General features: G+C 36.1%; 1 protein-coding gene and 1 long non-coding RNA gene across 3 annotated transcripts in view; one reads left to right on the top strand and one right to left on the bottom strand.

The window, feature by feature from the left end:
• The window catches only part of LOC136832684 (uncharacterized), a 326,849-nt gene that overhangs the window by 10,265 nt on the left and 299,084 nt on the right, over positions 1–17,500 (bottom strand). The gene's annotated exons all lie outside the window — the stretch shown is intronic.
• Positions 2,205–15,171, top strand: LOC136832899 (integumentary mucin A.1-like). The gene is made up of 4 exons (XM_067094555.1): positions 2,205–2,429; positions 10,632–10,733; positions 12,113–12,822; positions 15,033–15,171. Exons 1-4 carry the CDS (start codon positions 2,205–2,207, stop codon positions 15,034–15,036), a joined length of 1,041 nt encoding a protein of 346 aa, XP_066950656.1. The 3' UTR covers positions 15,037–15,171.

Below are 17,500 nucleotides of genomic sequence, written 5' to 3'. Positions count from 1 at the left end.
AACCTACATTTCATCTAGTGTGTGTATATCAAACCTGGTATACAAAAACGAAATTTATTCTGCAAAACTAACATAAAACAGGTTAAATGAAAGATATGCTAATAGCAAAATATTGAACCGCCACTTCAAAGCGTTAATTAATCATAAGTGATAATAAATGTGAGATTAAATTCCCATTCCCCATCCTGTCACTATTCACTCCATATTATGTCAAAGTGCATGAGCAACCAGTTCACTTAAGTAGCTATATGCAATGACTACCTATGACTACCTATTAAGACGGACCGAGAGTTTCGTTTCGGAAAGTCAGGGGAAAACTGAAACCGGTTCAATCTAAGTTTCAGGTCCATTCCTTGAAAGCTGGGAAACATGAGTATTGTGAAGAGGGTGCTGGCCTTTCTATGCGGTGCGACAAATGAATAAAAAACTATGCATTTACATTATTTCTATTCTCTTCCATTCTTTTATATGTTCTAATCTTCCTCTCACCCTCAAACATCTCACAATTCTCTTGATCTACATCATCATATTCATATAGCGTTTACATTTCCTCTTTCTCTGAAGGGAAGAAGGAATATGGAATTTAGGCCAAAGGCCAAGCACTGGGACCTATGAGGCCATTCAACGCTGAAAGGGAAACTGACAGTAAAAAGGTTTTAGAGGTGTGACAGGAGGAACACCTCGTAGTTGCACTATGAAACGATTGATAGGAGAGGGTGAAAAGTAAGATGGAAGAAAGAGAATATGAACGGAGGTAAGGTAAAAGGAATAAAAGGGGGCTGCAGCTGGGGGCCGAAGGGACGCTGCAAAGAACCTAAGTAATGCCTACAGTGCACCGTCTTCTTTCTTTGAGAGCTATTTCAACACCTGACTTCACTTTCTGTGATACGTTGTTTTCATTTACTCCATTATCTTTTTTTTTTTTACTCCATTATCTCTTTTTTTACTCCATTATCTCTTTTTTCCTCCATTATCTCTTTTTTACTCCATTATCTTTTTTTTACTCCATTATCTCTTTTTACTCCATTATCTCTTTTTTTATACACCATTATCTCTTTTTACTCCATTATCTCTTTTTTACTCCATTATCTCTTTTTAACTCCATTATCCCTTTCAGTCATCAGGTTTTACTCACCCCAGAATAACCGTTCTTATATCTGTAACGTACATCTCCCATTCCTTACCCACTCTTTCTGTATTTTCTCTTTTATTTTCAAATTCTCCTTCCATTCTGCTCTTTTTTTTCTCACTATATATCTAATAAATCACTGGCTCTGTATCATGATCGTTACTGCTGCAGTGTGGGGTCTGCGGCGGGAGGTTGAAACCAACATTCTTTGGAAGTGTGAATTGCAAGTCAAAGGCTTGTTCCATGTGGATAGGCTTCATCTACTGAAATAATAATAATAATAATAATAATAATAATAATAATAATAATAATAATAATAATAATAATAATTATTATTATTATTATCATTATTATCATCGTACGATGATTTCCCAGCTTATTAATCCACCTATATACAGGATATATTAATTTCATCTTATCTTCTAAAATTCTTGAATCTTACAAAACTTTCAGTATAAGATATCTTTAAAATATTGTTCGTTTTAAATTCTTGGTTTTTGAGGCTCTTTTTCTTCTTGCTTTAATATTGTTTTTATTTTCATTTTAATGTGAATTTCTTTGCTGGATTTTTTTCTCAGATCTGCTTATCTGATTTAATGAATCAGCGTCTCATTATCCTCACACGCGTCAAACTTCTCGGAAAGTGGTCGAATTATCATAATTAGGATTACTAACAACTTTTCCTATAAATAAACTAGAGAAAAATGATTTCATTATTTACGGGAAAGTCTCAACAATCACAGAATATTTCATATAGCAATAAACATCCTAATGAAACACACAGTAATGAAGATTTGGAGTGACAAATCAGGAATACCCTCGTGCATATTTAAGACGAAGATGTCTCGGCTTGTTAAGAAGGAATTTTAACCCGAGCTCTGATTTCTGTTATGGCTACGTAATTAGGTGTCTGGTGTCATTACGAGAGGCACAAGCTAATATATACGATCTGCAAAGATTGATGACACACCTGTGTTTGTGTGTGTGCGTCTGTGTGTGTGTGTGAGTGTGGGTGGGTGAGAACTAATCACCCTTAGTTAAATCCTCCGTAAGGTCCACTGTTGCAAATCACAGCATGAGGAGGATTAGTCACTCCACTATTTACATTAAGGAGAAAAAGAAATTTTTTTTTGGCGCTTGGGCGTTTGTTCAGTATCCAGTCAGGAACTGTCTGCCTTTTCGATTGCAGTCCCTTCTTCCCCTTCCTCTCCCTGGCGAGAATTCTGGTCCAGGAGGGGCGTGCGGCCTGGGAAGGCCGTGTGGAACTGAAGAAGACTCGTATACGCTACTGGCAGATATGGTAAAGTATTTAGCAAATAAGATACTCTGCGTTTTATTGAAGGCGATCTGAGATCTGATCGAGTAATTATCTGATGTTCTCAGTAGCTACGGGCTTCGTATCTTTGTTCTTGGCATAAACAATAGATTACAGATATCTGCTATTTTAATCGGTTCAGATTCAAACTTCAATGGGTTGGCGTTCACAAATCGCTTTGGTGCAAAGATTCCTGCGGAAATCGAGAATGAACTAGCGCACATTTTCCGTGAGAATTGGCCTGGATTGGAATACAAAATCTAGGTCAGAGGCCCGGCGCTAGGACCTTCGAGGTCATTCAGCGCTAAAAATAATGTTAATGATGAGATTTAAGATTAATAATAAACATGTACGCGGTCATACGCATACACACGCGTGATACGCTAAATTGGTTGCTGACGGTCCAGACATCGTATAGTTAAACTGAATCTCTGGACATAACTGTTTTATGTCGCTTAATTTGAATCTACTAATGGTCTCCCAACTGCTTATTATTCAAAAAGACATTTTCCTCCCTTTCTGGACGTAGAGCTTTCTTTTGCAATTTCAATGTTCAAATTTGAGGTAAATTTTTCTAAGCTCTTTTACCCAGTGACAAGGAACAGCGGTATTTGCTCAAGATACTATTATAAAAGCATCAACGATCATTATGGAATTGAAGATTTCGACGCTGATCATAATATTTATGCAACAGTAAGGAAATAATCTACAACAATAATTCCTCTGTTAATGTTACCGTAAAGTTACTAAATTAGTTTTTCGGTTAAGAACTTATGAGCGCAGATATATGCCTACCATCTCCCATAACTGGTACCCGTCTCCAAAATACAAAACATAATTTTCTTTTTATAAAATTCCTGTTAATTACTTAACGCAGGTTACCCAGTGAAAAATACTAGTTTTGCCTAATACGATCGAATGCTTCGATTATAAACGTGATGATAAAGATAATTTGGTGTATTTTTTATATATTTTAGTTTTTCGTGTTTTATGCACTTTGAATGTACCTCATAGAATTATACGTTATGAAAGTCTAACCATTTTTCTGAGAGAAAGTCTCTGACTTTCCATCTCTCGCGGTTAATCGAGAGGCTCCTCAATGCGTCTCTCCAGTTACGAAGAGATGGGCCAAATCTCTGGTGCTGATTCTCACGATTATCCCTCCGAGTTCAAACGCAGGCTCATAATAAATTCAGCATTCTTGTTAAACCCATAACTTTAAATTCTACGATAAAATTAATGCTGTTTTGTAATGGCTAAATTTCGTAATTCGTTCTCTTAATGTGGCAAGATAGATCGGAACTTGAGGCATTTAGAAAAATTATGAAATTAATTTTTTTTTAATTTCTTGTGCATTATATACCTGCATTTCTCCTTGTTTTCAAATAAGGCTTATTTTATTTTATATTATTGTTCTTTTCAATAATAAATTTTGTTCTTATTTACAAAAGTTTTAACCCTTTTTTTTCTAAGTACAAACGATAAACATTGTGATACTAGGGGGCCTTGTTTTATCACGGGTGCTCACTGGTGCACAAGTCTTTATACAAAGATGGCACTGAAAAAGCATTTACTACACTTTTATCCTGAAAAAGCATTTGCTACACCTTTATCCTGAAAAAGCATTTACTACACCTTTATCCTGAGAAAACATTCACTACACCTTTATCCTGAAAAAGCATTTACTACACCTTTATCCTGAAAAAGCATGTACTACACCTTTATCCTGAGAAAGCATTCACTACACCTTTATCCTGAAAAACATTGACTACAACTTTATCCTTGAAAAGCATTGACTACACCTTTATCCTGAAAAAGCATTTGCTACACCTTTATCCTGAAAAAGCATTTAATACACCTTTATCCTGAAAAAGCATTTGCTACACCTTTATCCTGAAAAAGCATTTAATACACCTTTATCCTGAAAAAGCATTTAATACACCTTTATCTTGAAAAAGCATTTAATACACCTTTATCCTGAAAAAGCATTTAATACACCTTTATCCTGAAAAAGCATTTACTACACCTTTATCCTGAAAAAACAACATTTTCTACACCTTTTTCCTGGAAAAAGCATTTGCTACACCTTTATCCTGAAAAAGCATTTACCACACCTTTATCCTGTAAAAGCATTTGCTACACCTTTATCCTGAAAAAGCATTTACTACACCTTTATCCTGTAAAAGCATTTGCTACACCTTTATCCTGAAAAAGCATTTACTACACCTTTATCCTGAAAAAGCATTTACTATACTTTTATCCTAAAAGGGCATTTAATACACATGTATGCAGAAAAAGAATTTCATACACCTTTATCCTGAAAAAGCATTTACTACACCTTTATCCTGAAAAAGCACGTACAAAACCTTTATCCTAAAAAAAACATTTAATATACATGTATGCAGAAAAAGAATTGAATACACCTTTATCCTGAAGAGCATCTGATACACCTTTATCCTTCATTTCATTTACATTTGTCCTTCGTTTAACAGTTATCGCAAGTTCCCTAAATACTCATTTATCACGTTAACTTTCATTCCTCTCTTTACTCATTCAATTTGACAGGTAATAGAATATTAATTTGTTTAGGCTGCCATTACACCTTTGCGTGTACTGGCCCTAATCTTAGAAATTTTTTAATGAATAAACCTTGAAAAACAAATTAATTTTAATTCTGTGAATCGACGCGAATTAAGTGAATTATAAAAGTAAATTTTTCTTATAGATCTAGAAACTGACCTGCGTAAAATGGTCCTGAAATTCAGTCTTTTTCTATCTTTGAATTTTACAGGTTTATGGTCTCCAGCTCCCCCCTCCCCCCTTTTTTATAATATAGCAATCCTGGTGTGTAAAGTCAAGGCCTTTGGACTTATTCCATTCGAAAATATTCTCACTATGAATAATAAGATGCAATGTGTTACACCCTAACACATTCAACTTGTATTTTACTTATTTATTGATGTTTTTATCTGTTTACTTATTAATGTATCTTTTAATTTTCTTTTCTCATAACTGATCTCGTCTTGCTGCATTTCCTATTATCTTATGGAACTTCTTTCAAATGAACACCATAATATTCTTTGGAAGCTTAAATTTCAACTGAATGGTTCCTGTGGTGGGCTTGTTCCATATGAGTAGGGTTCATCTTCTGAATAATAATAAATGACAAATGGTACGGCTGGGAATACGTTAAATATTGTTTCAAGATGATATGTAACACTGTCGCACGTCCAGAATTGAATTTCGACGCGAACTATTTTTCCTTATCAGTGAGAAATGAAATACAGATTATTATTATTATTATTATTATTATTATTATTATTATTATTATTGCAATCATCATCCATACGATACGATATGATTCCCCTTGTTTGTATTCCAGGAGATTATCAGGAATCTCCAAACTAGCTTACTGCAAAAAACTAAAACTTACGTCCCTAACCAACGTTATTATTATTATTATTATTATTATTATTATTATTATTATTATTATTATTATTATTATTATTAACCTCAAAAGTTCAAGCGAAGTGCAGTGCATAACTACCCTAAAACAATTCACCTTCTACTTAAATAATTTATTTATATTTTTAATTATCCTTCTGCATTTCCTATTGCCTTCTGTTACTTCTTTCAAATGAACACCATATTCTTTGAAACCTGTAGGGTTCATCTTCTGAATAATAATAATAATAATAATAATAATAATAATAATAATAATAATAATAATAATAATAATAATAATACATTCTGGTACACACGGGCGAAAGTTAATAATAATAAGTAGATGAGTAGATGAGAAAGAAAGAGGAAAAAATTGATAAGTATCAAGACTTGAAAATCGAAATGAGGACATGGGATATGCCAGTGGAGATTGTACCCATATTCATAGGAACACTAGGCAAGATCCCAAGATCCCTGAAGAGGAACCTGGAAAAACTGGATGCCGAAATAGCTCCAGGACTCGTGCAGAAGACCGTGCTATTTAGAAACTGCGCACATAGTGAGAAAATTGATGGACTCCTAAGGAGGCAGGATGCAATCCGGAACCCCACACTATAAATACCACCCAGTCTATAGGATAATAATAATAATAATAATAATAATAATAATAATAATAATAATAATAATAATATCGACACTATAGAGCGTGCTACTCATTAAATTTTTTTTTTTTTGTACGCATATGAAAATCTATGCAGAAATAGCTAACCAGCGCGATATTCAAGATCAAATTAAAGAAAACGAACTCTTGCTGTCAGTCTCCTTAATTGGCAGAAATATTGACACACATGCGCTAGAAATTATAATAGTTAATGACTCAGTGGTTTAAGATCGCTTTAACTAGCGTCGCACTCGTTACCAAAAATTGTAATCAATGATAATTTTGTCTTGTTTACAAATTATTTTGGTAATTTTAATCAACGTATATCTAATATACTTTTTTTCTTTTTAACTAATTGTCACTTAAAATTTATCAAGAACTGAATGACAGACTTTTATAAAATACGACTCTCTCTCTCTCTCTCTCTCTCTCTCTCTCTCTCTCTCTCTCTCTCTCTCTCTTATTTCTACCATGTTTAAATAGGCTTTGTCCTATCTTTTTTTCAAAGAACGTCATAATTATCTTACAGTTATCCAATTATAACTGTAATTATATACTTTAGGATTCTGGGTACAGGTACACTTAGAATAAAACTAGAAGAAAAAAATGAAAAATAGAGAGAATTTTACAGTATAACTGCAAATAACTGATCTCTCCTTTCTGAATTTCCTATTACCTTCTGTTACATCTTTCAAATGAACACCATCATATTCTTTGGAAGTTTGAATTCCAAGTGACTATATAAGAACAACTATACTATTCAACTTCCTATATCTCAATTAAATCTCACTAAAACCTTGAAACGACAGGTGAACTTGAAAATGTAAATATATAAGTTTCCTACTTCTAAGCCAATTACAAACAAAAAGTAAACAAATTTACTCATATAATTATCCAAAATGATAATGACAACAGTCACTTCTCATCCAGAAGACTCAGGATTTCATTGACGTTATCTGAGCAAGATTAAGACCCCCAAAAAATGTAATTATATAAACTTCCAACTTTTAAGCCATATAATAACATAAAGTAAACAAATTTACTCATATAATTATCCAGAATGTTAATGACAACAGTCACTTCTCATCCAAAAGACTCAGGATTTCATTGACGTTATCTGAGCAAGATTAAGACCCCCCAAAAATGTATTTATATAAATTTCCAACTTTTAAGCCATATAATAACATAAAGTAAATATTTTTACTCATATAATTATCCAAAATGTTAATGACAACAGTCACTTCTCATTCACTGACACTGTCTAAGCTGGGTAAAGACTCCCCAAAAAATAAGTTCAAAGCTTCTTCTGAGAACTTCTGAAATTCCCTCTCTCTGACCTCTGAGCTAAAGACGGTCATTACTTCACTTCTTAGGAACACACGCGATTTCATATTTTATGGCCAGGTGAATTATGATAATGAGCTATGCTCTTCCTCCTAATTAACTAACCTCGAATGTTCTAAGCAGCCATTTGTGACTTGACGAGTTGGTCATTAGGCAAAACGGGCTGGGTCGAGTATTCGAAACTGGAGTGATTTTTGGCTTCAAATTAAAGATATGTATGTTCATTAACGACTATTGAAATAGGTCTGGCGCTCTATTAATGGGTTATATGTGAGGAAGACTTGACACGAACTGAATGCATCTTATGTTTACATAACTATCAATTATTTTGGGTGCTCGTTTTTCAATCTAAACAAGTGTTAACGTTTTAAAATTAACTCTGGCATTATGCTATCAAAACGTATGAGATTCTGACGAAATAGCAAGGTGATTTACCTGTCAGATAAGCAAACAGGTCTAAATATACCTTTTTCATAAGGTTACGGATGTACCTGGGAGGTAATCAAATTTACCTTTTTCATGAGATTACGGATGTACCTGGAAGTAATCAAATAGATTAAAATTTACTTTTTTCATAAGATTACGGATTTACCTGGGGGTAATCAAATAGATTCAAATTTACGTGTTTCATACGATTACGGATTTACCTGGGAGGTAGTCAAATAGATTAAAATTTACCTTTTTCATAAGATTACGGACTTACCTGGGAGGTAATCAAATACTGTAGATTCAAATTTACCTTTTTCATAAGATTACGGATTTACCTGGGAGGTAATTAAATATATTCAAATTCACCTTTTTTTTTTTATAAGACTACGGGTTTACCTAGGAAATAATCAAATATAGTCAAGTTTATCTTCTGCATAGGATCAAAGATGTACCCGAACGATAATCAAATATATTCAACTTTATCCTCTTCATAAGATTATGGATTTCCCTGGAAGGTAATCAAAAGATTCAAATTTACGTTTTTCATAAGATTAAGGAATAATTCACCCTCCTATCTACAAAGTAAACTTCGAAAAGGCAAACAAACAAATCTGAGGCCTATTTCTGAAACATGCCTACACGACAGATGGGCTCACAATTGAATCAATCACAATGCAGTCATCATGATTACGGAGGAACACGAAACGGTTCGTTATTCTGCACGGAAATGACGTTCTGTCATCATATTTCGTTTTCGCTTCGCAGAATATGAAACAGGATGAAAACAGGGCAAATCTGGTTTAGCCACTGTTGAAAAAACGGCGCATGCGTACTTTATCTTTGTTGGTGGTTCGAGTAACGTTATATTTGCGAATCAGGGATCGATATATATATTATATGTACTGTATATATATACACACATATATCCATATGTATATATATATACATATCTATATGTATATACATATATCTATATATATATATATATATTATATATATATATATATATATATATATATATATATATATATATATATATATTATATACAGTATATATAATTATATTTTTATAATTTGACACTGTATTCCTGTTGATAGGCTTTATTGTTTACATTAACCATATTCTCCTTCTTTCTCTCTTTCTGTACATACATACATACATACATACTGTACATGCCATTCTCCCTCTATCTCTTTCTATACATACACATACATAAAATATATATTTACATACATACATAAATTACACATACAAACATACATACATAAATGTCATTCTCCCTCGATCTCTCTTTCTATACATGCATACATTCCATCCTCCCTCTCCCTCTTTCTATAGATACATACATGCCATCCTCTCTCTATCTCTCTTTCTATACATACATACATGCCATCCTCCCTGTATCCCTCTTTCGGTACATACATAAATACAATACACGTCACAGTCCCGTGCACTTCTTTTTCTGCATCTTTTCCCACTTCTCTGTAGGGGTCGATGTTTCTGACAGCTTTCGTTCTCCACCTGGCTCGGTCAAACACATCGTCCTCTGATAGTTGTTTGTCTCTCAGACCTTCTCTACCCACATCCATCCACCTTCGCTTCGTGGGTCTTCCTCTCGCTCTCCCACCAGGCACCTCCATCTGCAGCACTCTCCTCCCTACAGATGTCTCATCCCTTCTCATCACATGAGGTCTTCGTTGGGTGAGTCGGTAGAGCTGCGGACTGTCACTCGATGGGCCGGAGTTCAATTCCCCGGCCGGCTGATGAAGAGTTAGAGGAAATTATTTCTGGTGACAGAAATTCATTTCTCGCTATAATGTGCTTCGGATTCCACAATAAGCTGTAGGTCCCGTTGCTAGGTAACCAATTGGTTCTTAGCCACGTAAAATAAGTCTAATCCTTCAGGCCAGCCCTAGGAGAGCTGTTAATCAGCTCAGTGGTCTGGTAAAACTAAGGTATTTTTCTCATCACATGGCCGTACCATGCAGTCTTCTTTCCTGGGCCTTCTTTGACAGTTCTACGGCTTTAGTGGCTCCTCTTATCCTTTCATTTTTGATCCTGTCCATTTTTGTTACTCCACACATCCACCTGAGCAATTTCATCTCTACCGCATTCAATTTCTACTCTTGCATTCTCTGCTCCATACATCAAAGCTGGTCTCACTACTATCTTATACCGTACACTCTTCTAGTGCACATGAACCGAAAAAAATTACACAAAAAAACAGAACAGCATGAATCAACTTACAATCATTATTTTACATATTCTATTTTTCACGTGCTCTCATATGATCTCTTATTTTTCACAGGGTAGGGTGTTGTTGATAATCAGCCTGACTGTCGGCATACTAGCGAATTGCGCAAGTTCGCTAACCTTCGCCGAAAAATATGAAATATGGGCTGCTGATCTGGTAAGGATTATTTTGTGCATGTGACAATATAAATTATATATATATATATATATATATATATATATATATAATAATCATGTAACTATACATATGCAAACATTTAAATATATCATGTATGTATACACCTAATTTACTTAACCTTGAAAAAACAACCTGAACCGAAATTTGTTAGTGATAAGCACTTCGTCACCTAGGAGACTTCAACCCTGGGGTTAGTGAAACATATATATATATATATATATATATATATATATATATATATATATATATATATATATAGAGATATATATGCAACAAATAACTATATATATTGCAACAAATAACTGACACATTCATACTTCGTGTGCTGAGTCGTACACGAACCTTCTTTGCAGGGAACTTTCACAATACTGCTGCAGAAGACTTATCAACAGCTAAACCTCTGAATTCATTACAACCATCAAATACTGAATGTTAAGGCCGTTCCTTTTAAATATTCCTCTTTTCTGCCTACTGTCCAACTCTTTCTGAGTCTTCTTTTCTTCTTCCTTCGATGACACTTTCACATTGTATGCTTCCCCTTGCATTCAGCACCCACGCTTCACTTCCATAAAGGAGAGTTGGCTCAAAAATCCTTTTGTACGTTACAAGCTTGGCTTCCGCAGACGTTCCCGGCTTCCTCCTGAATCCCTTGCACACATCCTTGGACGTTTGCCTCTCACTCCCACCTACAGCTTCAGCTCTTTTGAAAGGAACTTGAGAAGCAAATAAGCTGGCATTCTTAATATTCAAGGAGCCACTTATGTCACCAGTCCCAAAGCTGTTGGTTATAGGTAAAGGGAGTCTCCTAGGGCAAAGAATTGTGTCAACTCGTCATAGTTATGCTCTTCAGATCTTTAGATCACCGGGAACAAGAGCTGCAGAAAAGGATAAAATTTCAAGCTATTAAATCGTTCCTTATCAGAAGTCTAAATAAAAGAAAGAATTCTGTGTTGTTGACTGATTCATAAATGTGTCGTTACAATTTCCATTGCAAGAACATTGATTCATCTTAATTCATGACAATAAAACCAGACCTCTTGAGTCTCCCTTTGTTATGTTTAGACAGGACGCCACACCTGGCAATCTTTAGACATGAAACTGTCAAGTGGATTCAACTCAGGATACTTAAATGAATCGGCGCTTTATCTTTCTCAGAACCAAATATGACGTCCCCTACATCAGAAACAGCGATGCTGTTACATGCTGAGCAGGGCTCAGAGGAGCAAAAGAGAATAAAAGTAGCTTAATTTGACGTGAATTTAGTAATTACTGCTGGCTACGTTTAGCACAGTCACTTGAAATGCTGAACTGTGAAATCAAGACAGAATGCTAATAACACTCTTTCCTCTCATCAACAGAAACCCGGGTTTATGATCGTGTCTTCCGTCATAGATGGGCAAAGGTGCTACTGCAAAGTTCCAGATGTGACAACAACAACCATATCACCTACGACTACATCACCTCCACCAGGTGGTCCAACACCGCCACCCACCCCACCACCAACTACTCTGCCACCCACACCGCCACCAACTCCACCACCTACAACAACGACATCTACTCCACCACCAAATCCACCAACTACACCGCCACCTACTCCACCGCCTACAACACCGCCACCTACTCCACCACCTACAACACCACCACCTACAACACCGCCACCTACTCCACCTCCTACACCACCACCTACTCCACCACCAACAACTCCACCACCTACACCACCACCAACTCCCCCACCAACAACACCACCACCTACAACACCACCACCTACTCCACCACCAACTCCACCACCAACAACACCACCACCTACACCACCACCAACTCCACCACCTACACCACCACCAACAACACCACCTACACCACCCACCAACAACAACACCACCACCTACTCCACCACCAACAACAACACCACCTCCTACTCCACCACCAACACCACCACCAACACCAACACCACCACCTACACCACCACCAACACCGCCACCTACTCCACCACCTACACCGCCACCAACAACACCACCACCTACTCCACCTCCAACACCACCACCTACTCCGCCACCCACAACGACTCCTGGTAAGGGATGCTTCATTTACCTGTTGTTCATCAGCAGGCAGAACATTACGATTTCTTGGCAAATCTATCACAGTGACAGCAGATAAAAAGATTTAAATACAATTAAGAATCAATTACCTCCTTGTAGTGGCAAATAGGCAGACACTTTGTAGAAACAGTTATGTACGTGCTTGCAATTCCTAAAATATTGTAGGATTCATGCCGATATGACATTATCAATATCTGGAGTTGTGATAGGTCAATAGCAGCATAATTTTCGTAAGACCGAAGTTTTACTTGTGTGTGATATAACATTTAGATTCTATGGAAGCATCTCAAGAAGGCAAAAAAGTGAAAGTGTGCAGAATGGTAATATCATCAGGTGCAGATTGTGTTTTGCTAGGGGGAATTCATAACTTTGTTTTTGACTAAAATTAAATATAAAACTTTTCAGAAAGTGGGATTGTAAAGTTTCATAAGCTATGCTACCAAAATCTGGCTAGGCCACCAACTTTGGCAGCCAATCACGAGGCTACTCCTTGTGGTCACGGATATGCCTATCATCTTATTTGTGTCCGTTACTGGCTTCACTGGTGGAAGAGCACAGCCGTACTGGGTCCATTAATTGCCAAGGGTCTACAGGGTTAGAAAAGGACGAACTTGGGTCCTCAAGGGAAAGGAAGGCCACAACTAGAGTACTGCGCTGAATCTGTTAGTGGCTTCTTTTCAGTGGTAGGGCATGGGTGTACTGAGTTTGTTAACTGCTTGAGCTTTGGACGAATACCATGTAAGGTTACAGGATTAACAAAGGACGATCTTGAGTTCTTGAGGAGAGCAATGCTAGAATTTAAGAGCCTTATTTTATCATTTAGTGGCTTTTTGTAATGTAGAGCATGGCTGTATTGGGTCCATTAATCACCAAGGAGGTTGATGTGAATACCATGCAGGGTCCTTGGGTTCGTGATAGAGTGCAAAGCCAGAAATTCAGCTTGTTCAGTCCATTAGTGGCTTTTTGTACCATTAGTCATAGCCGTGTTGGGCCCATTAATCACTAGGAGTGTTTACACAAACACCATGGTGGTGTCTATCAGGTTACTGGAGGACGACCTTGGGGTCTCGAGGAAGAACAATGCCAGGACTTAAGCATCATTTTAAATTCGCTAGTGGCCGTATTGAGTCTGTTAAGCCCTTGAGTTTTGTATCAATACCAAGCTGTATCTACCAAGCAAAGCATAGGACAACCCTGAGCTTTTGGTAGTGGTAGGGAATGGCTGTAACGAGTTCATACACTTGCTTGGGCGACAATCATGCTGGCCTACGAGTCCCTCCTGAGTCCCCAGTGTAATGGTACGGAGGACACTGGAACTAAGAATAACACTGAGGTGTTCTTAGAAACTAGCCTCTTTTGGCTGGGCATTGTGGACGGCAAAGTAGTGACAGGCAAATCCGTAACCGTAAAGACCAGCTTTGTGACTGGCTGCTGAGCCAAATCTCGAAAGCAAGCTTCACTAAGCTTTATATGGCAAATGGTTTCAGATATGAGCAATTTTAAGCTTTTGTTAAAATTATAAATAGTTTCATGAGACCAATCATCATGAAAGCAGGATATTATTATAAACTCCAATTTTCATCATGAGAGAAGATGAACAAATAGTGGAAAGGCTCAAAGAAACTACAGTGACCTGTGAGAGGCTAATTCTATACGTAGGGATAGGCTAAAACCTATACAAGAAATGCAGAGCAGTCTTTGAAGAATGTTGAGGAGAAAATGGCACTAAGTACAGACCGTTTTAGGAAGCTTGAGATCATTTCTGCACAGTATTAGTTTTACTGATGTTAAATCGAGATGTTAAGCTTGTGGAGAGAGTAGGAGGAGGAACCGTTACAAAAGCTACTACTACTACTACTATTACTAATAGTACTACCAAGGACAGGGGGTGTTTTCTTTTTATCTGGACAAAACCGCACGGAAAACAGAAGTAAATGTTAATTCAACACTGAAAAACTATAGGAAATTCAAATGAAATATAAGAGTACACTACATACAACTCAAAAAAAAAAAAAAAAATATTGCTGATTAGCAGAGCCTGAACTGAACCTGCTAGAGCTAAATGATAGGAAAATGTCAATATACGTATGATTAACAAAGCCCTTCCCAAACTTTGCTACTCAAATGAATTCCCCCTCTCCATTCTCTTTCCTGTACAAATTAATTTCGTTTTCACTTCCAGCTAACCCCTGCTATAACTGCAATAAGACAATCATCGTCGACACAACGAACTTCCCAGTGGCTGGCACGACCTATGATTACTGGGCATCGCCAAGGTATCCTAACAATTACCCAGACGGTTGCTATTGTTGCCTCAACATTAAGGTAAGCAAGAGTACTTGGAAAAGAGGGTAGGATTATCAGTCAGCGTTACGTGCAAAGCGAAGACCTAACTTTAGAGTGGCACTTCTCTTCAACTCTAGGGATCTCAAAAGCTGCACTGGGGTTTTCATGAAAGCAGAATTCTTCACTCATTTTACATAATAATATTTTGTATTGCTATTCACCTTTCTACAGAGTAATATTTTGAGCAGAGTTAGCTATACACCCTTGTGCAGAGTAATATTTTAAGTAGAGTTAGCTATACACCCTTGTGCAGAGTAATATTTCAAGTAGAGTTAGCCATACACCCTTCTGCAGAGTACTATTCTAAGCAGAGTTAGCTATACACCCTTGTGCAGAGTACTATTTTCAGTAGAGTTAGCTATACACCCTTGTCCAGAGTAATATTTCAAGTAGAGTTAGCTATACACCCTTGTCCAGAGTAATATTTTACGTAGAGTTAGATATACACCCTTGTGCAGAGTAATATTTCAAGTAGAGTTATCGATACATCATTGTGCAGAGTAATACTTTCGGTAGAGTTAGCAATACACCCTTCTGCAGAGTAATATTTTAAGCAGAGTTAGCTATACAACCTTCTGCTGGGTAATATTTTAAGTAGAGTTACTTACCTCTGCAGAGTAATAATTTAGTGGATTAGCTACACACCCTTCTGCAGAGTAATATTTTAAGTAGAGTATCTGAAAAATAAGACAGATATTGCTCTGCATGAACTATATTCCATATGGAATCATTTTCAGAATGATAGTATACTTCAGTCTTGTAGAATGTATTGAAACACTGGGTCAACTAAAAAGTTTCTAAGTTTATTTATTGCTTACAAAATTCCGAGGCCTTTTCCGCTAGCTATTTCATGCATAAATATTAATGCTTAATGAAACATATATGAACATTTTAAATCTCAAAATAATACTCAGGCTCATCTAACGGGAATTTAACCGATTAGCAATGACTCATAATGGAGCAAAGAGAATTACACATAACTAAATGAACAGACTGCAAGAAAATTAGTGATGGCCAAAGAGGTTGTACGAATGAAATAATGGCCATTATCAAAGGATATTACGGAGACTGATGACTGATATACATTTGGAATCACAAGAGTTGGCCACAGAGACCCTACAGTGATTTTGGCTTCGGATTACAGCTTTGGAATTTTGTATGACTTATGAGGCTTTTGCAGGCGTCGTATAACAGATGAATAATGTACAAAAATAAAAAGGAATATTTGTATTTGTAAAATTATGAAAGACTGGGCTTTTTTCCACTGAATAGGTAACAGACTGTTTTTATTCTAGACTGGTATTATTGGTGCTGCAATGTAAGTACACCTTTTCAAGCGAATTATATGCAGTTTTAAGCCATACTCAGAGGCAATAGGAGAGCATTCTTTATAGAATGAAGTCTATGGATACAAAGTGTCCTTCGGAGTGAAGAAATTTCAAGTTTCAAGACATGTTTCTGCTGGTCAGAAATTACGAGAAGCATTGAAGGAAGATAACAGTTCAAATTACAAAAGACTGTCTGGAAAGCCAGTGAAGAAAAGCTCTCAGTCAATGAGTTCATTCAGTAAAAAAGAATGAAAGAATGAAATCTGGTATTTCAAGTTAAGAGACCATAGAGCGAATGGCAGCTCAAATATAATTTTGCATCTGCAAGTTTAAAAAAATGTCAATGTAGCCTCCAAGGACTTTCCTCCTAGTGGTTTTATTTTTGCTCATTTTTGCGCCTTTCTCTTTTATCCATTAAGTATGACTCATGTCAATTAATAAAAGCGAAATACAGAACATTTTTTATAAAAGAAGTGACGTGATTAAGGAAGAAAGGGCTGGGACACAGGACATTACCAGTCTTGTGGGCCGAGGGATCATATAACATGAAAAAAATGTAATTTCTTTATCTGGGTTATCCATCTAACGAAAAGGAAATAAAAAAAACAAATATCCCATACATTGTTAACTGAAAACAACTGCTAATTATTTGATGTTGTGGAGAAACCTTGGTAGTTATTGTATAAAAAGCAAGTCCATCTGTCAATGCTGCTTAACTTAAAATTTTATCCAAAATGAACACTTAAATTTTATCCAAAATGAACACTTAAATTTTAGCCAAGATGAACAGTTAAATTTTAGTCAAAATGAACACTTAAATTTTAGCCAAAATGAACACTTGAATTTTAGCCAAAATGAACACTTGAATTTTATCCAATATGAACACTTAAATTTTAGCCAAGATGAACACTTAAATTTTATCCAAAATGAATACTTAAATTTTAGTCAAAATGAACACTAAAATTTCAGCCAAAAT

Source organism: Macrobrachium rosenbergii, chromosome 50 (assembly GCF_040412425.1).
Source record: "Macrobrachium rosenbergii isolate ZJJX-2024 chromosome 50, ASM4041242v1, whole genome shotgun sequence".
In the NCBI taxonomy this organism is placed as follows: Eukaryota; Metazoa; Arthropoda; class Malacostraca; order Decapoda; family Palaemonidae; genus Macrobrachium; species Macrobrachium rosenbergii.
The sequence above is the reverse complement of the archived record's forward strand: the minus strand, read 5'-3'. Positions and strand labels throughout refer to the sequence as shown.

Bases quoted from the DNA above. Each gene is read 5' to 3' on its own strand.
- LOC136832899 (XM_067094555.1), top strand. From the start codon at position 2,205: ATGAGGAGGATTAGTCACTCCACTATTTACATTAAGGAGAAAAAGAAA. The intron at 2,430-10,631 runs GTAAAGTATTTA...TATTTTTCACAG, and splicing joins ATACGCTACTGGCAGATATG to GGTAGGGTGTTGTTGATAAT. The intron at 10,734-12,112 runs GTAAGGATTATT...TCTCATCAACAG, and splicing joins AAATATGGGCTGCTGATCTG to AAACCCGGGTTTATGATCGT.